Source organism: Etheostoma spectabile, unplaced genomic scaffold, assembly GCF_008692095.1.
Source record: "Etheostoma spectabile isolate EspeVRDwgs_2016 unplaced genomic scaffold, UIUC_Espe_1.0 scaffold00001397, whole genome shotgun sequence".
NCBI classification, from domain to species: Eukaryota; Metazoa; Chordata; class Actinopteri; order Perciformes; family Percidae; genus Etheostoma; species Etheostoma spectabile.
The window spans coordinates 1-25,176 of record NW_022602745.1 but is presented as its reverse complement, the minus strand read 5'-3'; the positions used below and the strand labels follow the sequence as shown (position 1 = coordinate 25,176).

The 25,176-nt window shown below is 40.1% G+C and overlaps 1 protein-coding gene across 1 annotated transcript in view; it reads left to right on the top strand.

The window, feature by feature from the left end:
• Positions 1–25,149, top strand: part of LOC116675018 (B-cell receptor CD22) — a gene marked incomplete at its 5' end in the record, with an annotated part of 33,252 nt that extends 8,103 nt beyond the window's left edge. Inside the window, 13 exons of the mRNA XM_032507142.1 lie at positions 2,336–2,695; positions 2,826–3,026; positions 4,290–4,628; positions 17,267–17,494; positions 17,652–18,002; positions 18,301–18,507; positions 19,107–19,361; positions 19,659–19,919; positions 20,899–21,159; positions 22,626–22,707; positions 22,804–22,867; positions 24,105–24,322; positions 24,426–25,149. Coding sequence (XP_032363033.1) covers positions 2,336–2,695; positions 2,826–3,026; positions 4,290–4,628; positions 17,267–17,494; positions 17,652–18,002; positions 18,301–18,507; positions 19,107–19,361; positions 19,659–19,919; positions 20,899–21,159; positions 22,626–22,707; positions 22,804–22,867; positions 24,105–24,322; positions 24,426–24,486 — 2,888 coding nt within the window. The remainder of the gene's footprint in view (positions 1–2,335; positions 2,696–2,825; positions 3,027–4,289; positions 4,629–17,266; positions 17,495–17,651; positions 18,003–18,300; positions 18,508–19,106; positions 19,362–19,658; positions 19,920–20,898; positions 21,160–22,625; positions 22,708–22,803; positions 22,868–24,104; positions 24,323–24,425) is intronic.
• Between the last annotated feature and the right edge of the window lie 27 nt (positions 25,150–25,176).

Sequence of the window (25,176 nt, the reverse complement as noted above, 5' to 3'; positions counted from 1 at the left end):
ACTGTGATCAAACATTTCAAACAGCCTGTTAAAGTTGTGGGGTCCAGCATTTTGGCCCCACAAAGCTGTCAGGACCCCACAAGTATACTGTAGTCCTGGTTTTTGGACCCCACAAAGGAAGTTAAACAAGCAATCTCACACACACACACACACACACACACACACACACACACACACACACACACCTCACCTTTGAATTAATGTTACATTTAGTGTTTATCTCTGTCTAACTTGTGACAGTCTCATTTTTTTCATTTCAAGCTGAAGATTGACAGACATCCATCTTTTGATGCATATTAATGATTAAAAGAGGAAGGAAGCCAGGCCGGTTATTAAAAGCTTGATATACGTTGAATACTAATGTACCAACCACAGAACAAACCCTCTGTCTTCACAGACTACACCCTCCTTTATGAATGCAGACATGTTTATTGTGAGTTTCTGACACCCAGTACTCCTCATGTATGTGATCTACCTGCTGATTTAACAGAGACGAGAGGAGCAGCTATGAGTCTAACAGCAGCAGCCAGTGGATTTGTTGTCTTCCTTCTCTCTGTACAAGGTACTGTACATCTACGGATACGTTTCATCTTTTCTTACGTTTCAGGGCTCTGTGACTGAGTCTGTATCTTCATATAAATACCTAAGATTCTTAATTGATGATTCTCTCTTTTAAGCCTCACATTCAACAACTTGTGAGGAAGTTGAAGCTGAGCTGGGTTTTTATTTCAGAAATAAGTCTTGCTTTTCTTTTGATGCATAAAGGAAACTTGTTGCTGCTACTTTTATGTCTGTGTTTATGGTGATGTTTTATATATGAATCTTCCTAATGCCTTCACTTCTTAGATAATATACCATGGAGCATTGAGGTTCATAACATATCTCAAGGCCCTAACTCACCATTGATCCCTGTATGCTTGGGCTGGTTGGCCTGCTTTGTCCATCCGTAAACTTGATCACTGGCATGGCCTTTATATTTACATATGGATATTAATGTTTTATGTAAACTACTTTGAATTGCATGTTGCTTAAATGTGCTACAGTATAGAAATACGTCGCCTTTCCCTCCAATCTGCAGCCTGTCAGTCAGTCCCCAGGGCAATAAGAACCACGCTGTACCTGCTGCCTTCGCTGTCCGCGTGGAGTTTAGCTAAATGTAACTCCACTTGCAAACCGCTTCACCTGCACTGCCTGACTCAAAGAAACTGTCGAGGCATCGTTGCTTCGCTCCGTCCGCACCTCTGCGCGCGCGTGTGTGTGTGTGTGTGTGTGTGTGTGCAGAGAGGACAGAAGCGCTTGCTCGTACTGCGCATGTCAGAGAGTTCCCTATTTGTAGATTGATACTGTGAGGTCTGAGTGTTTTTAAGGGACTTCTCTGTTAAAACGTTTATGTTTTTGGTTTAATTTGTTAGTCTGTTGGTCTGTTTGTTGGTCTGTCTGTCAGCAGGAATACATAAACAACACTGGCCCCTTTTTAAAATTAAACAATCAAAAACATTGCGATGCAAGGCATTTATGCTACATTCACGTAATTTCAGAAAATTAAGTTTCAGACTGGGATTCCACTTCATTTCCATAGTGAACTAGTAGGACATGGCTTGGTGGAGGTCTGCTCTCAGAGTGCCCTTCCAGTGTCCTGTGTCTCTAAGAGAGGACCAGTGCTTGTCTTTCTTCTTTTCTTTTTCCTTGCTATTTCTCTCTCTGGAACAAGTCTGTGTGTGTTATCTGCATGTCACACTCTCTGCCCTCTCCTCTTCTTCTGCATTTCTCTACAGTTTCCATTCACACTCTGCAGCAGCCTGAGTGACCACAGACAGAAAAGCAACCGAGCAAAGCAGATTCTTTTATTTCCACACACTTCACACTTCTAATATTAATCTTCTGCCTTTTTATTTTGGTGACAGGTTCAATACATTGCTGTTCCTTCACTGCCCCTCTGTATGATGTCCTGCCTCAGTGCACCTAGAGATTAACTGCAGAGCAGAGATCATGTGTTCAGCTCTGACTGTTCCTTAGCATTATACATTCTCATGTCAAACTGAACGATTTCACATTTCAACATTCCTCTGTTCACTTTGGTATGAACAAAAAATAACTTGATTCATATACATATTTTTAAAAACCTGTGTGATCCAGTGTTAAGCTCAGTTCTAGTAAAGCAGTCTGAGTTCAGTCAAGTTTGTCCACGTCCCCAAAACAAGTTGGTCCTATTAGATTATCTTTGTCTCACACTGACTTGGGATGGGACACTGAGGCATCTTCACTACAAATGGCCGTCTGTCTCCTGATGTAGTTCTGAGTCTGATTGGGCTTCCTGATGTGCTCTGTGTTCCAGTGATACAGGGTCAGGTTGGCTGGGGGGTGACTTACACCTCTACTCACATCTGTGCTGTTAAAGGATCAACAGTGGACATAACCTGCAGCTACACATACCCATACAGGTGGAAAGGCAGTCCTACTACAGTTAAGACAAAGTTATGGTTCACTAAAATGAATTCTTATTATGAACCTGTAGATCTGAAAACTGACTCAGAATATTCAGGTCGTGTGCAGTACAGTGATAATAAGAAGGACTGCACTCTGAGAATCTCAGACCTGAGAGAGAGCGACTCAGCTGTCTACAAGTTCAGGTTCACAACAAACCAGGAAGGAGGAAGATATACTGGTTCACCTGGAGTCACTTTGTCTGTCACAGGTAACATTTCTGTCCATATGTTAATCATTTCTAAATCTTCAAGATCAAGAAAACAATAATATGAATGTGTTGTGTGTATGTTGACAGTTTTGTATAACACAACATTCATGTTCCTTCTTTACACATCCAGGTCTCCAGGTGATCGTCAAGTCTACCTGGCTGGAGTGTCGGCGCAGTTGTCATCTACCTAATAATCCTTCCTATGTCTGGTACAAGAATGGACAGGAAATTCAGGCACAAACATTATATTATTATTATTATGAAAACAGTTATTCAAACAGGTATTCCTGTGCTCTTCAAGGATATAAGGAGTTCCCCTCTCCTTCAGTGTGTGAGTTTACTCAACATTATTCCAACACAACACCATTTAGTGGAGCCTTATAACTTCATGTATTGTAGATTTAATATGGAAATTCCTATTGTGATTCCTCACAGACTCTGGTTTACAAATGGTCAAAATGTGTTTGCAATGTGTCTGTGCGTGTGCAGAGAGGACAGAAGTGCTAAAGCGTGCTGCGCATGTCAGAGTGTTCCCTATTTCTAGATTGATACTGTGAGGTCTGAGTGTTTTAACTGACTTCTCTGTTAAAAAGTTTATGTTTTTGGTTTGATTTGTTAGTCTGTTGGTCTGTTTGTTGGTCTGTCTGTCAGCAGGAATACATAAACAACACTGGCTCCTTTTTTATGAAACTATGAAAAACATTGCGAGGCAGGGCATTTATGCTACATTCACATAATGTCAGAAAAATGCGTTTCAGACTGAGATTCCCACTGCATTTCCACAGTGAACTAGTAGGACATGGCTTGGTGGAGGTCTGCTCTCAGAGTGCCCTTCCAGTGTCCTGTGTCTCTAAGAGAGGACCAGCGCTTGTCTTTCTTCTTTTCTTTTTCCTTACTATTTCTCTCTCTGGAACAAGTCTGTGTGTGTTATCTACATGTCACACTCTCTGCCCTCTCCTCTTCTTCTGCATTTCTCTACAGTTTCCATTCACACTCTGCAGCAGCCTGAGTGACCACAGACAGAAAAGCAACCGAGCAAAGCTGATTCTTTAATTTCCACACACTTCACACTTCTAATATTAATCTTCTGCATTTTTATTTTGTTGACAGGTTCAACACATTGCTGTTCCTTCACTGCCCCTCTGTATGATGTCCTGCCTCAGTGCACCTAGAGATTAACTGCAGAGCAGAGATCATGTGTTCAGCTCTGACTGTTCCTTAGCATTATACATTCTCATGTAAAACTGAACAATTTCACATTTCAACATTCCTCTGTTCACTTTAGCATGAACAAAAACCAACATTAATATTTGATTCATATACACTTTTTAAAAACAGACGTTAGAAACTCCCCAACAAAGAAGTACAAATATAAGAAAAACCTGTGTGATACAGTGTTAAGCTCAGTTCTAGTAAAGCAGTCTGAGTTCAGTCAAGTTAGTCCACGTCCCCAAAACAAGTTGGTCCTATTAGATTATCTTTGTCTCACACTGACTTGGGATGGGACACTGAAGCATCTTCACTACAAATGGCCGTCTGTCTCCTGATGTAGTTCTGAGTCTGATTGGGCTTCCTGATGTGCTCTGTGTTCCAGTGATACAGGGTCGGTATGGCTGGGGGGTGACTTACACCTCTACTCACATCTGTGCTGTTAAAGGATCAACAGTGGAAATAACCTGCAGCTACACATACCCATCCAGAGAAAATGTTAAAGTTGAGAAAACATTCTGGTTCACTAAGTTGCAGGATAAACAGCCCGTAGATCTAAGAACAGACTCAGATCGTGTGCAGTATGACTGTAAAAACAAAGTCTGCACTCTGAGAATCTCAGACCTGAGAGAGAGCGACTCAGCTGTCTACAAGTTCAGGTTCACGACAAACCAAGATGGTGGAAGATATACTGGTTCACCTGGAGTCACTTTGTCTGTCACAGGTAACGTTTCTATTTATATGTTAATTATTTCCAAATCTTCAAGATCTAGAAAACAATGGTATGAATGTGTTGTGTGTGAAGTGGCAAATTGTCTTCCAATTGAATAAAACAAACTAAAAACTCAATCTTACGCAGAGATAAGAACTCTGTCAGGTTTATTCATCCAATTTCTTGGTACACAAACATTTCATGTGAAGGATCAATGGCGTCTCTAGGCTCTGTGACTCTGTAACTCTGAGACTCTGTCTCTGGTAAAAAACCATCAGCCCTCCCCCGGTGTCTACCTCCCACATACCTGCTCACCTCTATTTGTAGACTACACCTGGTGGCTAAGGCTGCCTGGTACCTTCAAAACAAAAGCACTAAAACTAATCCAAATAAAGTACTAATGATAAACAAATGTATGTATCTGTATAATTCAAGGAAAACTGAAATTAAATAAATAAATAATTAACTACTGTATATAACAAAATAATGAATAGCTCCAACAGTGTGTATGTTGACAGTTTTGTCTAACATAACATTCATGTTCCTTTTTCACACATCCAGGTCTCCAGGTGATATCACATTCTACCTGGCTGGAGTGTCAGAGCAGTTGTCTTCTACCTAATAATCCTTCCTATGTCTGGTACAAGAATGGACAGGAGATTCAAGCACAAACATCTTATTATTTAAACAAATTTAATAACGAAAACCGTTATTCCTGTGCTTTTCAAGGATATAAGGCGTTCCCCTCTCCTTCAGTGTGTGAGTTTACTCAACATTCTTCCAACACAACACCATTTAGTGGAGCCTTATAACTTCATGTAGTGTAGATTTAATATGGAAATTCCTATTGTGATTCCTCACAGACTGTAAGGACACAAACACACTGACATTACAATACAATGATGATTTCAGACGTAATCTCACTGGAGTCTTCTGATTCTTAATGTAGGTGCAGCAGGATTATTCATAGAAACAAAAAACACTAATTGTATGCTATATGATTATTCTATCAAGATGCTCCATTACTTGATGATTTATGGTGTCATGGCCAAGAGCTCTAAATTATTATTTATTTCCAAAATAAAGCTCAAGGTTCACTCTTCATCCACAACAGAATCAGCAGAATTATTTACAGATGACAAGGAAGTGATCTGCACTCTGGAAGCTGCCAGGGACAAATACTAGGGATAGTTTAAAAGAAACAAAAGTGTTAAATAAAAGTCATAATTGAATAATTAATTTGTCATTTGTTGTAATCTAATGTTTAAGTTATTCATGTTAATGTCTCCTCCAGATGGTCCAAAGCGTCCCTCTGTGTCAGTGAGTCCCTCTGCTGAGATAGTGGAGGGCAGTTCAGTGACTCTGACCTGTAGCAGTGATGCTAACCCAGCAGCTAACTACACCTGGTACAAGGAGACTGGAAATCCAGACCTTCAACGTCTCAGTGAAGGACCACAGCTCGTCTTCAGCTCTGTCCAGTCCTCTGACTCTGGACAGTATTCCTGTACAGCTGAGAACAAACTTGGGAGGAGGACATCTAACGACTTCTCTGTTAATGTGAAATGTGAGTGAAACAGTTTATTTAAGATTAAAAAGCTTAAATCTGTCCAGTCTTTGGAGTAAAGGACTTGTACTGATCATAACTACTTCCTTCAGCTCTTGTGATATTCACTGAGCAGCTCTGGGAGATTTTAGGGGGTTTGTGCAGTTTTAGGACTCAAACCACAGGGCTGCCAACTCTCACGCATTGGCCGTGAGACACACGCATTTGATTGGTTTCACACACTCACACACCACACCCCCAATTGCTCACGCTGAAGTATCAACCCGGTCGGTCAAATTTCTGAAAGATGAGTTTATCTATAGATCTCCCTTTTGAGCCACTCGTGATCGACTAGTTGTGCTCAAATGTGTAATCAAGTGATGACTGATTAACATTAATTTAAATGCCAAATGCCCTTAAACCTGTTGATACTACAACAATGCAAAGGCTCTTAACCCTACATTTTTGCACATATCATGTAAGACTTGATTTCTCAATTTCTTTGCACAAAACTCCAGAAAGTGCCATTTAATGGTTTATTTGTCAAAAAAAGATCCTGGGGGGGCATACCCCCAGACCCCCCTAGGGAGAGCCCCATCCCCCAACACACAACAAATCCCATTTTAAACCCTGAGGGATAATAATGCTGAAAGAGCCAAAGAAATTGCTTTGTACACGGCATCTCACTCCAAGGTTTGGGGAAAAGTTGGCAGCTCTGAAACCATCACACATCAATATAGTACCAGTATCAATCAGACCACCGTCAAAGTCTAAATGTGAGTCACCTTTAACCTAGAGTAATCTCTGTTAACACATCTCCTCCAGATGGTCCAAAGCGTCCCTCTGTGTCAGTGAGTCCCTCTGCTGAGATAGTGGAGGGCAGTTCAGTGAATCTGACCTGTAGCAGTGATGCTAACCCAGCAGCTAACTACACCTGGTACAAGGAGAATGAAGACTCACCAAAAGCATCAGGACAGATCTTCACCATCACTGATGTTAGACCTGAACACAGTGGGGATTATTCCTGTGAAGCCCAGAACAGAAGAGGACGTCAGAGCTCCACCTTACATCTGACTGTTGTAGCAGGTACATTAAGTCATACTCCCCCATTTACTCCCACACAATCTTAACCTTCCAGTTCTTTATCTACCTATCTAATGACAAATAGATGTCAACATGAATACACTTGCAAATGAAATGTTTGCACAAAACAATAATTACTAACACACATTGTTGGAAAGATCATTTTTATATTTTAGGACTTTAAGCAAAACTACTTAACACAAGAGTCGTTATGTGGACTGCGTCTGTCTGAGGATCTATGATCTTATGTCTAATTATCAGTTGATAAAAGACCAAAACAACTTGTAATTCCATAATGAATTGTCTGGTTTCACCACTGTTTCCCAGGTTCAATGAAATCAGTAGCTGCTGGATCCATCACTGCTATTTTCCTGGCTATCATATTCCTCTGTGCCTTCCTATTTATCAGGTGAGCAGTTCAGTTTTACTGTGATGTCATTCAGTAACCCATCCTCAGTTCAGTATTCGTTTAGATTGGTATTTGCATGAATGTTCATTCCTTCTCCTTTCCAGAAGAAAGAGGTCCTCAAAACGAATCACCGAGCAACGAGAGAGACCAGACAACCAAGCTCAGGTCAGAAGAAGAGTTCAGTCAGAGTCCTCTCTCACCTGGAAACATTTAATAATGGTTCATGTCCTCTGCTAAATTATAAGGTGCTGAGACAGGGACACTGTAGAAATAATATAAACCTCTACGTCTACCCAGACATGATAGGGTTTGTAAATAAAGAGAAATTAGGCAATCCTTGAATAGTGTTTCCCTCTGCTGGTGACCAGTAGGCATTACACCGACAAAAACAGAAGTGACCTCAAACCTGTGGTTCACTTTTGGCTTTGAAAACGAGACTTGATCCCACAACAGAGAACATGAAATAAATGTTGAAACCAGGAATTTGTAACGCATGGTGAAGTATTTGTAAATTCATCTGAACTGCAGAACAAGCTCCTCACCTTTAACCCTGCAGATAGTTTACAATATGAGGATTTTGTTTTACAGGCCAACACAAATCATACTTACAGGTCACATATTTAGTTTGTTTTTTAAGTATAAAACAAGTCGAGGTTCTATATAAAAAACTATATATAAAAAATGCTCAATCACAGAGAAATGCACAGTACATAAACTGTCTCTTTAAACAAGCCGTTAGGACTCCATACGGTTCTGATGTCACAGTAATAATATATACAGATAGAAAGTGCCACTAGACTGCTGTTACAGTCATTTTCTGGTGGCAGTGATGGTGCAGAGATTCATAGAGTGCAGATGCAGAAGACCCGGAAACGCTGACCAATCAGAGCAGACTATTGGTGGTCAGGGGGAGGGCTTAAAGAGACAGGCGCTAAAACGGAGCGTTTCAGATGGAGTCTGAATACAATTATATTCAAACAGGCAGTATGAGGAAAATAAGGTGTCTTTTTAGAATTAAAGCTGTAAACATGTTCCAGGAAAATCCAAAATGCAAGTATGGACCTGAAAAACGACCTCAGTATGGGACCTTTAAACACTCACCTGTGTAGCTGAGGACTCTTGTCAATGTTCCCCATCAGGAAAACATAGGTTCAGTGTATGACAGCCCTTCAGCTCCAGTCCAGAGAACTCCAGCAGAGCAGCAGGACGACCTTTGCTATGCCAGCGTGAGCTTCACTAAAAACCAGGAAGAGGCTCTCTACTCCAACATCAGGCTAGCTCAGCCCCCCCGACACAAAGAGGAAGAGGAGGATGAGGATGTGGAGTACACTGCTGTCAACTTTAAGAGGGCCAGTGCTACCACAGAGTGAGAAATCAGAAAATGTTCTTTGCTGCACAAAGTTTGGAAATCAGTGTTTTTATTCCCACTGTTTTATTGCTGTTTCATCTGCTTCTTCTTTTTTACCATGTCTTCAATTCAAATTGAGTGAGTTGTTTTAGTTTATTATTCTCTAAGTATGTTTGTCTTCATTCACAGATCAGGAACTCAAGAGGCTGCGGAGGATTTATCTGCACTGTACAGCACGGTCAGCAAACACCCAAGAGTTTGATCACAACACAAATCAAAATGCAGGGTTGGTAACGTTGAAAAACTAGTAAGATTTGAATGTGCCTCCCCCTGCCCTCCAGGCTCCCCCCACACACACCGTCATGCACCCCTGCTACTTCAGATAGTGTTCAAGCAGGTTAAACACACATTTATGAGTATTCGGATTAAGTTGATATACTGTATTTTTTTGCATTTTTACGACATGCAGCGTTTGTCATTTCTCTAGTGTCATCAGTTAACGGCTGGTAAACTTGTAATTTATATAAATACCAATACAGAATTATCTTAAAATTGCAATAATTTACTGCCAGTGTAGGCGAATCCTCTTGTCAAGTACATTTCTCGGTATATATTTCTTTATCACAAGGTTTCTACTCAATGCAGAAAAATCCTCACATCTTAGAAGCAGGAAACAATCCAAACAGTTCTGATCAACTGAATGTTTAGTATGCTGTTTATTTCAGTTGGACTTGTAAGCCTGTATATTGTTGGGTAGTTTTCTTAATATTATAACATTGTCTTTTGTCTACACAAATCTTAATTTGGAAAGTAGTAGTCTATATCATTGGAATTTTAAACTGGGGTGGATCTGCGGACTATGGTTAACTGCTCCTCAGGTCTCTGCAGGGTAAATCCAGACCGCTAGCTAGACTATCTGTCCGATCTGAGTTTTCTGTTGCACGACTAAAACAACCTTTGAACATACACGTTCCACCACAAGTTCCTTCCCAAAGCTATTTGGCAGTGGCACAGGGGCTCTTTCCGGCGCTTTGCACCGCCCAACTCAATTACGATTGGTTCAAAGAAATGCCAATAAACCAGAGCACCTTTTTCTCCCATCCCAGAATGCTGTGTGGACTAGCCAGACCCTCCTCCACAGTGCTGCACAGGAGGGTCTGGCTAAGCGAGACTAAGAAAGAACTGACTCTGAAGGAATATAATTTGTTGTTAATTTTTTAGTTCATAAAGAGCAAATTACATTATTATCTTTCTTTATGTAAACCACTGATGAAATCTAACTGTGTCCAAATTCCATTCATGAGGCTTTTGTCTCGAATTATGTCGTCTCTCCCCATCAGTTAGACCCTTGTCCTGCGTATGAGAACATCTCACACACTGCAGCACAGACAGAAGACCCAGAGGAGCAGGAAGACCTGGTGTAAAGGTCAGAACAGGTTGAGTCCGCTGCATGGAGGGACAAACAATTTCTGAAGAATAACTTGCCAAAACATATTTGATTTTCTTAAAGTGCCCATATTATTCTCATTTTCAGGTTTATACTTGTATTTTGAGGTTGTACCAGAATAGGTTTTCATGGTTACATTTTCAAAAAACGCCATAGTTTTGCTGCATTTGCTGCACATTGCTGCAGATCCTGTTTTCACCCTGTGTGTTTAGGTCTCTGTTTTAGCTCTAGAGTGAGACACCTCACTTCTATCCTATCTTTGTTGGGAGTCGTACATGCTCAGTAGCTTGGTAAGATCACATCAGCTAGATAACTCTTTCTCCAGCTTTGGTCAGTAGAAGGCAGGATTAGATGGGAGACTTCCTCTAGACGAGGTGCACTTGTGGAATACCTGCAGAACAGGGACAGGAAGTAGTTCTTTTGGAGAGTATGGTCAACTAGTGTGTGTTGTAGCAGTGTTTTGCCATTGAGAAAGAGCTAGCATGCTAGTGCCAGCATGCTAGCGCCAGCATGTGCTACGGTTAGCCACCTCTTCTCAGCTAGTGACGTAGAAAGCCGTGCAGATTTTGAACAGCTCACCCGGAGACTGAAGGCAGAGGACCTTCAGAAACCGGATCTCACTCAAAACACCATGGATAGTTATTTGTCCCAAGTTTGTATGCGTGTGGAAGCACCAGAGACACAAAATAACACCCAGAAAAAGTGATTTTATTCATAATATGGACACTTTAAGATGCAGTCAAACCTGGTGGAGACTCACCTGGATGGTAACAAAAAAAGGTCACCATTGAAGTGAATACATTTACCTCAACAAAAACTCCAAAAGTCTGCGTTGTCAGTTTTCAGAAGCAGCAGCAGGTAGCATGTGGTTTGAGTGGAATGCAGCTTTATTTGTACCTAACATGGATTTAACATGGAATGCATTATGTTATTTGATTTAATAAATTGCTTTTAAGCAATATTAATCACCCTTTCACATGACACCTGTCCTGCCAGAAAAAGCCAGCAAAGTCCAAATATTTCACAGCATGTACATTATATATTATATAATAGCCTATATTTCAACAAATTGTCCTCTTGGAAAATTTAGAAATGTGGGTCCAAATCTGCAAACGTCTACTTCTAACTGCTTTACATAATTGCATTTTCTTTCGCATCTCTATTATCCTAATATATTTATCAAATATTTTTTAAATTTTGATTGTTTTATTGTATTTCTATATTTTTTGTGATAGTACTTTCTGTTGTTGTGTAGTTGTCTTTGTAATATGACTCGATGACATTGATAATGAGGGTCCCCGCTCAATGATCTTGTGAGGATAAATAAAGGTTGAATGAAAAAAACAACCATAAGCCGTATGTATTTCAGTGGCTGACTGAAATAAAGCTGCAGCTTGCACAGCAACTCTGTAGTCTGAACATCATGTCAGTTCCTCTCTCACTGCTGCAGAATTTAGCTTCAAGCAAACTGTTTATTTTTGAGAATTACGCTTTTTTTAATTAATCAGCAATAAACACAAATAATAATTAAATATGTTTAATTGGTCTGACTTATTTCTTACTTGCTCATTATGTGTCCACTTGTCACCATGTAATAAACCTTTACTCTAGTGGTAACTCACAACCTGAAACAACAACTGCTTCCTGAAATAAAGCTGACTCACCAGTTTGCTTTGAAACATTTAGTAGTAGTAACTTTTTGTTATTAATGAACATCCGTTACATTCAAGCCATTGCCAAATGAGTTGCTACAAGTGGAAGGGAGGGGTTCTTTTTTATCAAAAAGTGGACCTTTTTGCAGTTTTTACCTTCATTTTGTATTCAATCATGAGGTTTAAATACTTCATTTTGGTGACTTTGTATGCTGTACTTAGTGAAGCGTGTCTGCTGCTATCTTAGAGAACACACACCTGTGAAAACACTGTCTCCAGATGACTGTTAGCTAGCGTTAGTAACAGTAGAAATATTACAGCCTTACCCTGTTTGTCTTTTTGAACAAATGTTCAATATTCTGCGACAATGGTGCTGCTGCCTGCTTTCTCTGTCACATTCACAGAAGGGGTGAGTTCAACAAGATTAGGGCTTCGGTTTGGTTTATTTAAAAAAAAAAAAGTAGTTCACACATCAACAAAGTCAGACTTAAATTATGGATCCTTGACAGAGGGCGGGGGAGAGATGGGGTCCCTTCAAACGGGCTACGGGCCTGTAAGGGCTAATAAGTGGGACCAGATGTGAGGGTATAGGCCGGTACGGTCACAGGGAGCAGGGGTAACTGCAGGGCGGGGGGGAGTGGCAGGATCTGAGATGGCAGGGAAACATGGCAGGCAAGATAATGTGAGACTCGGAGCTGGCTGGCATTGTGACATTCAGTCCCTTTTATAATATAGTCTACACTCTATTAGAAAGTGCATGCACAGCCTACAGATTTTCATATGGTGATGTACAGTCATCCAGCCGTGCATGCATGTTAATAAAGTAAAGAGGAAGTACGCCAGGGCAGCTTTTTTTTAACTGTAGTGTTCCTACATGCTCTCTTTTAAAACCACATCCTCCTTTGTTGAAAGCATATCTTGAAATCTAATAATGCACAGTGCAGTATCTACGGACATGTTTTAAGACAGAGAGAGACGAGAGGAGCAGCTATGAGTCTACCAGCAGCAGCGAGTGGGTTTTTTCTCTTCCTTCTGTCTGTACGAGGTACTGTACATCTACATTTGTCTTCTAAAGCCGTTAGGACACTTAAGTTTTAGGACTTTGTTGGAATGTAGATTTAAGTTAAATGGATTGAGTAAATACCCATGATGTGATGTGATATTAACCTGCAATACTGCAACAACAGGGAATAAATAATAATACACAACTGGGAATAAAATGGGTCGCATTTGAGTAGTTACTGATATTTTTCAAGCCATTTGTCTACACACTGGAACTTAAAAAAACACGTTCCAGAGAGTCGTGTTTTTTTTTTTTTTAATTTTAAGGAGTGTGTAGACTATTGGATTGACTGTCATGCTAATATAGAGAGAGAGCACCATGTGCTGAGGGGTATGAGGAGGAAAATTATAATACAAATCAAATAAGGATTAAAAGCAGCTGAGTGCTTCTTTTGAGAGAAAAATATATAGGTGCTATAAAAAGTAGAGGATCCAGACAGTGTTGTTAACCTCTGCAGGAACATTAATAAGACTTTGTGTTGCCAACTTACTGGCCTAAAATAGTTTCACATCCGTGTTCTGCGTTTTTCTATACTTTCACACCCCCGACCTGACCAAAAACAGGAACAAACCAAGCAAATAACATTTTCACATACTGCACCCTTCTCATGATTAACATTCACTTTCTTCAGATAAAGTGCACTGAAGTTTCAATGCCTTTCCCGTTTTTTTGACCCCCCCCCCTTCAAACACTATGATGCCCTGCTTAGTGCACGTAGATAACTGTAGATATGTGCATGCATTCCCACACTAAAATGCTTCTTATGCTTTAAATACATTTTGCACGTTTAATAGGGGTAAAATGATCTGCAAACAGATCGTACCATTCACATGATGCAAGAAAAACTAGCATGCTATGGTGCACTGCTCATTGTTGTGTAATTATTCCCTCCTGGTTAAAAATAATGTAAATTATCATCACAAACTTCACCAACTCACCGGAGACAACAACTGTCCTAGCTATTTGTCCCATGCCTCGTTTTTTTTTAACTGGTCCCTATATGCAAACAGAGTCATATCATAAGTTATAGGGAAAGATGTAATTTCAGAAGTAATGCTTTGGTTGGAACAAAAGTTTACATTGTATGTTATTATGGAGTCTGCTAGCGCGAAGGACGTCTGTATTCTGATTGGTTGCTGGTCATTTGCCGCTGAACCGTGTCATAGATTATGACCATAAAGTAGACCAAGTTTCAGCCTCCTGCTTGATGCTCTGGTCGGTCAACACGCCCAAAACGTGATGCCGATTGATTTTCCGCTTCTTGCAGCTGAGAGAAGTCGGCGGTGTTGTGTACGTACAGTTACACCTGAGCAACACTCCTGCAATGACAAGCCCAAATTGTCCGGGGTCAAAAAGTCTGTTGTGTCTCATTCTAAAGTAAAATCACTTCAAGCTTTTAAAGGTTTATCACGAAGAACGTTTTGTAAACCCGTTATAAAATATCCAATAGGTTTACCTAAAATCTGCATTAAAGAGGTGGTTTGGGGGGTGCATGGGTCAAACCACACAGGAACTTCACCCGGGACGCAGGGTTTTGTGTCCTGTTCTTGTTCAGTGTGTCACACAAGTGTACATTTTATAACCCCACCAACAATCTTTTCTTTTTTGGCTTTTTTTGGAACTTGTATCTTTTTTGAAGATTTATCCACTTGAGGTCCATAATTCATCATGTTTTCCGTCATTTCTGCCGCTAGTGTCGTTGCTACAAAAATTGGCTTACGGTTGCGCCATAACCACATCTTCTTTAAGTTTCCACTTCTTCAACTGTCTATGGTTGCTAGCAGCAGCTTAAATCTCCCATAATGCTTAGCGGGAATTTGTTGATGCTTTTCAACCAATGGAAAGCAGGTCCGTCACACATTACGCGTAATGTGGGCACCCGAGGGGGAACAAAGATCGTTCATCATTACCGCTGTACAGAGAAAAATGACATCACTGTTTTGAGTTTTGGCATAGATTTGGGCCTTTTTTGAAGAAATGTTAATAGTTTGCCATTTATATGATATATATATATATATATATATATATATATATATATATATATATATATATATATATATATATATATACATATATATGAGGGTTTTTTGCACTGGATGACTCCAAATATATAGAAGAACTGTTTTAGACAACACAAATGCTTGTTTGGCATTGCTGTGTGTGTGTAATATCAATAAAAATGACATTATTTGGATTATTGGCATAAGTGAATGTCATGAGGGCAAAGTGTCTGGACTTCTTTTTGACAAAATGTAGATACGTAAGGGAGTGAGGACATAAATACAGAGATGACAGGCAGGCAAGAGAGCATATGAATAGGCTTTATTTAAAAAAGAGAAAGTCCAAACAAACCCAGGGATCTCCATAAGAACAAAGTAACAGTCCAAAATCCAAAAAGGTCCAAAAACAACAGAGGGGAAAAGAAAATCCAAAAAAAAGGTCCACAGGGAAAAGGGAAAACTAACCTCAGGGGAGAGTCCAAATGTAAAGTGAAATAGCAAGAACAGGCAAACGGGGAACACACACAGAAACAGATACACACAGACTACACACAGACTTTCAAAAATAAAACAGGAAACAGAACATACAGACACTCACAAGGGAACGCAAGACAGAAACTACAACACAAGACCAGGAAGGAAACACAGAGAAGAAGCAGGAACATTCTTTATTTCTTCACAGTGTGACTCCCAACATATAAGAAGTGTTTTAGAGAGGAGATTGGATCGGGTTGTATTGGTCTGTGTGTGATATTAAAACATATCTGTGAGATTCATGTTCCGTTTTATATATTTATTTGTCTTTATGGTCCCACAACCTTTTTTTTTTTTACATTTAAGTGACCTCACTGCAGCACAAATATTCTTTTAAAATAATAGCCCAGTTTGTGACTGACGTAAAAATTACGTTTAGATTGACTGTGGACAACAGGGTTGATGATTTAAAAGTTTTTTAGAAAATAAGACCAGACGGACAATGAGTTGTAAAAATGACCTCAGGTCTGACAGCGTTAACCTCTCCCTAACTAAGTGGTTTCACCCTGTATGTTGAAAAATGACTCCCAATCGGTCCCTACCCAGAACATCAAAAAGTGGCCCCAGGAGTCCTGATAAAGCTCTTTGAAAAATGACGCAAAATGTGTCCAATTTCACAGCAGATGAGATTATATTGGAATTAGTTCATTTATCAACTAACCAAATTATTTTTGCTTACTCTTATTGGTGTTTTCACAACAAAGTTAAAGTGATTGTACAATTAAGCCTATGTTTAACATTTTCTTACCGAGAAGAAGCAAAGTTCACCCTGAAAAAGTAGAAAAGAACACATCATCTGCATAGTAAGATTGCTTTTTAAGGGCTACGGTTCAAAGTGAGGTTAAAATGTGACAAATATACTGTATAAAACTAAAAAAAGAAGGTACAAAGGGTGACAGACAGCTTCCATAATGAATCAAGCGTTGGTTTTTGGGTGACAGTGATTCTAGTTAATTTGACTCTGGGGTGCAAACTGTTCCAGGTTACCTTTAACCGAGCACCTTCTCACATTCAAGTCAGTCCTCTGGTGTTGTTCTGAGTCTGATTGGGCTTCCTGATGTGTTCTGTGTTACAGTGATACAGGGTCAGGAGGACTGGAGGGTGACTTACACCTCTACTCACATCTGTGCTGTTAAAGGATCAACAGTGGACATAACCTGCAGCTACATATACCCATCCAGTACAAATGCTAAAGTTGAGAGAACATTCTGGTTCACTAAGTTGCAGGATAAAGAGCCTGTGGATCTAAAAACAGACTCAAAATATTCAGGTCGTGTGCAGTACATTTGTAAAAAGAAGAGCTGCACTCTGAGAATCTCAGACCTGAGAGAGAGCGACTCAGCTGAGTACAATTTCAGGTTCACAACAAACCAAGAAGGAGGAAGATATACTGGTTCACCTGGAGTCACTTTGTCTGTCACAGGTAACATCATTGTTGAAGACTATGTAGGTTAACTCTAAATGCTCCACATTTTGGAAGCACAACTGTGAATCTCTGAAGTCTATTAACATGTGTACAATGACAGTTCAGTCCAAAAGTATGAATTTTTCTTTTTTCTTTACAAATCCAGGTTTCCAGGTGCAGAAACATGGATCAAAGCCATGCTTTGCTAGTACCTGTACATGGGCAGAATTGAAGTGTCAGAGCAGTTGTTTCCCTGATCATTCTTCCTACATCTGGTACAAGAATGGAGAGAAAATAAATGAAAAAACATCTTCTTATTCAGCCTACTTTTATACTCCTGACAGCTATTCCTGCTCCGTTAATGGATATAAAGATTTCTCCTCTCCTTCAGTGTGTGAGTTTACTCCACAGTCTTCCACTAACATTACGCTGTTTTAGCTAATGATTTGTGCCATCTCTTCATATGTCTTTAACATAAACAACCAGCTGTGTACTACTGCAGTAAAGACTTTAGTTGTCATAATAACAATAAAAAATATTCAATATTTCAGGTGGCTATGGTGATTCCTGCAACAGAGTGACGTACACTGAGAGAAGCATCTGTGCCTTCAAAGGCTCTTCAGTGAACATTTCTTGCACTTACAAAAGTCTTGAATCTTTTGAATCTGCATTCTGGTTCAGTCCTGAACGTAGTCGTCGTTGGAAAAATCCTTCCCAGCCTGAAGACCTTAGTAAAGACTCCCAGTATGAAGGTCGGGTTCAGGTAGAACCAGAGAGAGGACGCTCCACTCTGAGAATCTCTGACCTGAGAGAGAGCGACTCAGCTGAGTATCACTTCAAGTTCATAACACGAAGCTTTGAATGGAGGAGCAGTTTACCTGGAACAACTCTGACTGTCACAGGTACTGATCAACACAATTTATTGTTATATTAAAATACATAACACAAGAAGATTGTGTGCTCTAATATATATTGAAAATGATCATTTTGATATATGCCTGGTTAGTTAAAAGTGAAGTATGCACATGAGCCAAGCAGAACATTGTGATTAGTTGTGGTTGCGAGTGCTGTTGTGTATGTGTATGTTTTACATACAAAGAGTATATACCTGGTTAGATAAGAGATCAAAGTGTACATATAGAGTGGTAGATTGTGCATGACTTAATTGTTTATTATGACATTCATGTTCCTTGTTCACAGATCCAGATGTGCAGGTGCAGGTGATCTGGTCTTCGACTGGTCCTAAGCTGATTTGTCACAGCAGCTGTCTCACTGACCGGCCTTCCTACCTTTGGTACAAGAATGAAACAAAGATTCAGGGAGAAACATCTCCGTCTTACGGAGGTCACGTTGATCCTGCAGACAGCTATTCCTGTGCTTACCAGAGCTACCGCTCTACTCCAGTGTGTGAGTTTACTCCTCTCTTTCACCAACAACATGTCATCTGGTGGAAACTTTAAGGCAGTTATATTTCTAGAGAAACAATGGATCGCATGAGTCCTTTTTTGTGATATGATATGTACTAGCCGCTAAAGAGATTCAGAGATTTCCATAAAAAAATCCAACTCACAATGAATGCTAGTGTGGCTTTGTATCTGCTGCATGTGTAAAGAGAAACAGTTTGCCAGCAAGTTTGCAACAAAATAAGGTGATAGTTTACAACTAGTTTCTGCTGCCACCAAGTGACAAAAAATAGGTAACAATAACAAAGACACACACCGGTTTCTCGGTTCACACCCTGCTGAGTTTCATTCTGATTCCACTGATTGACACTCAAATAATGTGACACAAACTTGTGACACAAATCAGAAACTTAAAAACCATTTTAATAAATTAATTCAAAGTGTTCACTACATATGTGAGTCTGGTCAGATATGGATGTAAACTGCAACAACTGCACTGGTTGGTGGAAGGCATACAACCGCAAGGCAGTAATTGTAGTGTATTGTATGAAAGTGGGTGATGAACGCTCTGATATTAATGTCTGGTCTCATCACCTCCTCCAGATGCTCCGAAGCTTATCTCTGTGTTGAGGACTCCCCCTGGTGACATTATGAAGAATAATTCAGTGACTTTGACCTGTAGCAGTGATGCTAACCCAGCAGCTAAATACACCTGGTACAAGGGGACCCAAAGACTGCTCAGTGAAGGACCACAGCTCGTCTTCAGCTCCATCCAGCCCTCTAACTCGGGACAGTATTACTGTACAGCCCATAATGAGCTCGGGAGGACATCTGAATCTGTATTTATTAATGTGAAATGTGAGTAAAAACATATAAATGTGTTGCATTTAGTTAACAAAATACAGGTTTAGCAGATAATGCTTTCTATACAATCTAAGCTTTCAGCTGCAGTTCACTGAGCAGCTCCAGTAGATGTCACAGAGGCCGTTTTCATTCCTATTGGCAATCATATACACTTCATAAACTAAAATGTTCCAATCATCTCATTCAAGATTTGTATTTGCCATTTGCAAACAATCTCATTCACCTTTTCCACTGTTTCAGAAGCTGTAACACACCTGAATTCATAAAAATCGATGTTAATATATTTTCCAGATGGTCCAAAGCGTCCCTCTGTGTCAGTGAGTCCCTCTGCTGAGATAGTGGAGGGCAGTTCAGTGACTCTGACCTGTAGCAGTGATGCTAACCCAGCAGCTAACTACACCTGGTACAAGGAGAACCAAAAACTGCTTCAGGGACCAGAGAGCATCTATCATTTCTCCTCCATCAGCTCCGAGGACAGAGGCAACTACCAGTGCACGTCTGAGAATCAGTTTGGACGGACCACCTCTACGTCTCTAGTCTTAGATGTCCAGTGTAAGAAGAAAACATCACGGCAAATCATTTAGACATTCAGTTTATTTGAAATAAGAGACACTGGCTTGCAAAAAATGTCAAACCAGCTGAAGACTATGATTTATAGTAGAAGGTTTGCAGTTATCTCCTTCACACAGAGCAGTGGTTGTGATCACCGGTGCATCAGATGAAATTCCTTCAGCTAGTGTAACATCTGTAACAGTGAAACAAAGATCAAAATGTTCATAGCAGAGACTGTCCTCCCCCTGAAAAACGCTCCCATGGGTCGTTTGTTCAAGCATCAATAACGACCGACAGTATATTTCAGTTAAAGCAACACTACTTAACTTTTCTCGCTTCGGTCCAACTACAGATTGTCTCATTGGAACTACACCTCGCGCTACCCGCCGCTTCAATCCCCCTACTATGTATAATAGTGCGTTCCATTTGTACTTCGAAGTCTGATTTCCCGATGTCAAAGTCAGAAACACGCCCCCTGACATCGGATTTCTGAGCTCGGAACTTGGACAACCTCTGAGTACCCCAAGTTCCAAATCCCATCCCAACAGTTGTGAAAGCTGTGGTAACATACAGTTGCAGTTAGCATTTCTGTCTTATTTGTGTCTCACTAAATCAGTCGTACACACAGGCCTGTCCAACCTTGAGAATTAAAGTAAACGTGAGTTGTTTTTATTTTTACAATGTCACATTTAGCCACGTGCTTACCTAGAAGTGAAGTAAGGTCTGATTTGAACCCAAAACACAATCTTTTTCTATACTGAACTGAGTAATTTGTGAGCCTAAGCATAACCAGTTAGTGTTTGTGCCTAAACCTAACCAAATTGGAACCATTTCATGGTTGGAGGATTTGTTTTTACGAAAAAGGTTTTCTGCAACTCAGCACCGTTGTAGTTAACACTGTATCTGCCAAACTGAGAAAGCCTTTCCTTAGAATCAAGTCTGCACACAAATGTAATGAGCTTATACATGTCCTCACCAGATGGTCCAAAGCGTCCCTCTGTGTCAGTGAGTCCCTCTGCTGAGATAGTGGAGGGCAGTTCAGTGAATCTGACCTGTAGCAGTGATGCTAACCCAGCAGCTAACTACACCTGGTACAAGGAGAATGAAGACTCACCAAAAGCATCAGGACAGATCTTCACCATCACTGATGTTAGACCTGAACACAGTGGGGATTATTCCTGTGAAGCCCAGAACAGAAGAGGACGTCAGAGCTCCACCTTACATCTGACTGTTGCAGCAGGTAAGTTATGTGCGTTCAGGTATATACATCTCTTTATCTGATTTTAGTTGGATCCCACTCTAGTTGCAGGTATTGTGTAACACACAAAGTACACACTTAACAGGTGGGTGACAAAACCTCTGTCAGTGGTGGAATGTAAGTAAGTACATTTACTCAAGTACTGTTCTTAAGTACAAACTTGAGGTACTTGTCTTTTCTTTCATGCTCCTTTCTATTTCTACATTTACATATTCATTTTACTCCACTACATTAATCTGACAGCTTTAGTTACTTGTTACTTTATAAATGAAGATGTTTGCTATCAACACACATAGCTTATGAAATAAGACATTTTATCATCAACTAAAATACCCAATAATATATCGGCCTATAAGTCCAGCTGAAATGATTAGCCGGTTAAACACACAACTGTTTGGATCGTTTCCAGTTTCTAAAATGTGAAGATTTTTCTGCATTGAGTACTTTTACTTTAAATACTTTAAGTATGTTTTCCTAATGAAACTTACATACTTTTATTTAAGTAACATTTTCAATGAAGGACTTCTACTTCAACTTGAGTCTTTACCGCAAGTGAAGGGGTTTAAATACCTTGGGGTCTTGTTTGCGAGTGAGGGGACAATGGAGAGGGAGATTGGTCGGAGAATCGGCGCAGCAGGTGCGGTATTACATTCAATTTATTGCACGCACCACAAAAAGAAAGCTGAGCCAGAAGGCAAACGTGGCCGAAATGGGTTTCCTCAGGAGGGTGGCTGGCGTCTCCCTTAGAGATAGGGTGAGAAGCTCAGTCATCCATGAGGAGCTCTAAGTAGAGCCGCTGCTCCTTTGAATCAAAAGGAGCCAGTTGAGGTGGTTCGGGCATTTTGTAAGGATGCCTCCTGGGGGCCTCCCTAGGGAGGTGGTCCAGGCACGTCCAGCTGGGTGGAGGCCTCGGGGAAGACCCAGGACTAGGTGGAGAGATTATATCTCCAACCTGGCCTGGGAACGCCTCGGGATCCCCCAGTCAGAGTTGGTTATTGTAGCTTGGGAAAGGGAAGTTTGGGGTCCCCTACTGGAGCTGCTGCCCCCGCGACCCGATACTGGATAAGCGGACAAAGATGGATGAATGGACTTCTATTATTTTACAGTGTTGTATTTGTACTTTTACCTAAGTAAAGGATCTGAATACTTCTTCCACCACTAACCTCATTAAATGAGTGAAGAAAAATGAAAAATGCATGTTTTGGCCGCAGCATATAGTAAAATAAATAAATAAAAAGAACGAATATATATACAAATATATATACTGTATAAACAATATATATACTGTATATATTTTATACAGATATGTACATATCAGCCCCTTTTCATACAGGGCATAAGGGGTCACTGAACGGTTTGATGAGTGTGTAAATGCTTCAAGATGTTATTACTCCAAAGTTCTGTATATCCCTGATACATTGGGTCAGTTTTTCCTTCTGATTATCCAGGTGCATGGAAATCAGCATCTACAGGAACAATCACCGTTGTTCTCCTGGCTATCCTACTCCTCGCCGCCTTCCTTTGGTTCAGGTGAGACATCCTGAGTCACTAAGATCATGTTCCCTAACGCATCTGCACCCTAAATGTAATTAGTTAATCCAGTCAAGTGCTCATTCCCCTATCTAGAAGAAAAAACAAGTCCGTCACACAACAGTCTAATGATGGAGAGAGGCCTGACAACAGAGCACAGGTGAGAAAAACATTGTGACCCTAACCCTTTTTTGCTTTTAATTTTAAGGTGATAAGTAACACCTATACACTTAGTCGTTAATTTGTTTTTTTAGATGTAATAGCAAATTCTGTACAGAAACAGAATGAGTTACGTTTGTCTATTTTCCCATTTTTAACAGCTGAGTAAATAAAGAAACTGACAAGGGAAGATTGGCAATTTCTTCTCTTTTTTTAACCAAGCAAAACATCTTTTCCATAAACATAACCTTGTAGTTGTCATGGGTTTTGTGTGTTCTGTTTCCTGCTTTATTTTGAAGTCTGTCTTTTTCCCCTAGTCTTGTCTGGTTTTACTTCCTGTCTTGCGTTTTCCCGCCTTTTTTCACCTTTTTCCCCAGCCCTAGTGACCTCACATTTTGCATTTAGTCTCTGTGTTTCCTTTGTATCTTGTGGGTTCATTTGCTTCTGTGTGTGTTCAGTGGTGTCAGATACAATTCTCTTTTTGAGTTTGTCGAGTGGTGTAATGTGTGTACCTGCTCGTTCCTGGCTTCCTGGCTTCCTTGCTTCCTGGCCTGCATGCTTTTTGGACTACCTGATTGTTAGTTTTGCTCTGCTATCTTCTTCGTTTTTGTTCTACATTCAAGTCCTTCAACTCTGCGTTTGGGTCCAATATGTATGCACTTTCAGGGAAACAAACACATTCAGCCAGTTGGAACAGAAGAACACACCAGAATATGCATGTTTTGTAAGCTGTATTTGATGGCTGCATTCCTACACTTATAAAATACAATTCAATGTGGAAGTAATGAAAGAATATTCATATTAATATTCAGAATACCTTACTCAGATTGAGTAATGTAACAGAATACGTTACAAATTACATTTTTGGGCATGTATTCTGTAACAGAATACGTTTTGAATGTATCCTTCCCAGCACTGTTTAAATATCAACCCTTTCCTGACCCACCATCTTACAAACTAGGTTAGACACTGCTCAAAAGGAGTAGGTGATTTTCTTTTACAAGAAAAAAGGCCAATGTAGCTTGCCGTGACAACCATTGGCATATCAATTCAGATCAGATCTGCTATAAGAGTTTGCCAATATCCATAGAGGCCGAATAGGGCCCCTAAATCTCGATAAAGGTGTTTTATTTATTTCTATGTGATCCCTTTAAGTGGAATACATGCGTCTGTAAGGTCACTTTGTAGAACATGGCAATACAAGTGTTGTTATGCTCGAGTTGTGTTTGTCCCATCAGATAAACGTGGGTCCAGCTGCAACACAGAGACAACCAGCAGAACAGGAAGATGACCTCAACTACTCCAGCATCTGCTTCCCTCAGGGCCAGGGGGACGCTCTCTACACCAACATCAGGCCACATCAGCCCCGCAGGCGAACAGAGGACCAGGACGATGTGGATTACACCACTGTCAATTACACCACTATAAAAACTGAGAATGCCAGTAGCGCCCCAGGGTGAGTAGCTCCTCTCATTTCAAAATGTTAAACACAATTTAATCTAAAGAAAATACACATTGGGTTAAAACCTGTCAGTATAACTGTTTTACTCCCTTCATAGAACAAGATGTCAAGGAGATGGGGAGGACGTATTTGCACTGTACAGCACTGTCAAAATATGAACTCAACATTGATCTGTGGTTATTTATTATTTTTCTATGCCCTTTGTTTTAACAGGTAGCCACGGTTAGAAATATTGTGCATTCTTCTGGACAGACATGGCCAAGTGCAGCATAATGTTATAGAAAAACACATGTGGGTTATTTAAAAATTGGTTTATTAGCTCATTGTTGTTTTAAGGGTTGGTTGACCCAAATTACAACAACAGACATTTTCTCACTTAACCACATACATTTGTTTTACTTGTCTATCTGCATAGTCAAATACCACTAGGGCTTTTCCTTTTGTAATTTGGATAAACCAAGCCTTTAACTGACACATAGACTTAGACTTCTCTTTATTCATCCTTTTCAGATTACTCAAATTTAACAGATTGTTAAAGATAACAATAATACTATTAATAATAATGGTAATAAGAACAATGAGAACCATTGGCTATAAAAAGACATGAAAAGACCTTAACCATAAATTATCAGTCAAAAGTATTAGTGTTGAGACAATTGTTAAAGTGACCAGGTGTTAATGTAAGTCCAGGTATTTATGTATTTATGTACGTATGTATGTATGTATGTATGTATGTATGTATGTATGGATGTATGGATGTATGGATGTATGTATGGTCTTCTTTGCCCTATTTCCTCTCCCCCGAGTGACGAGTTGATAATCTGAGGGCATTAGGGACAAAGGAGTCC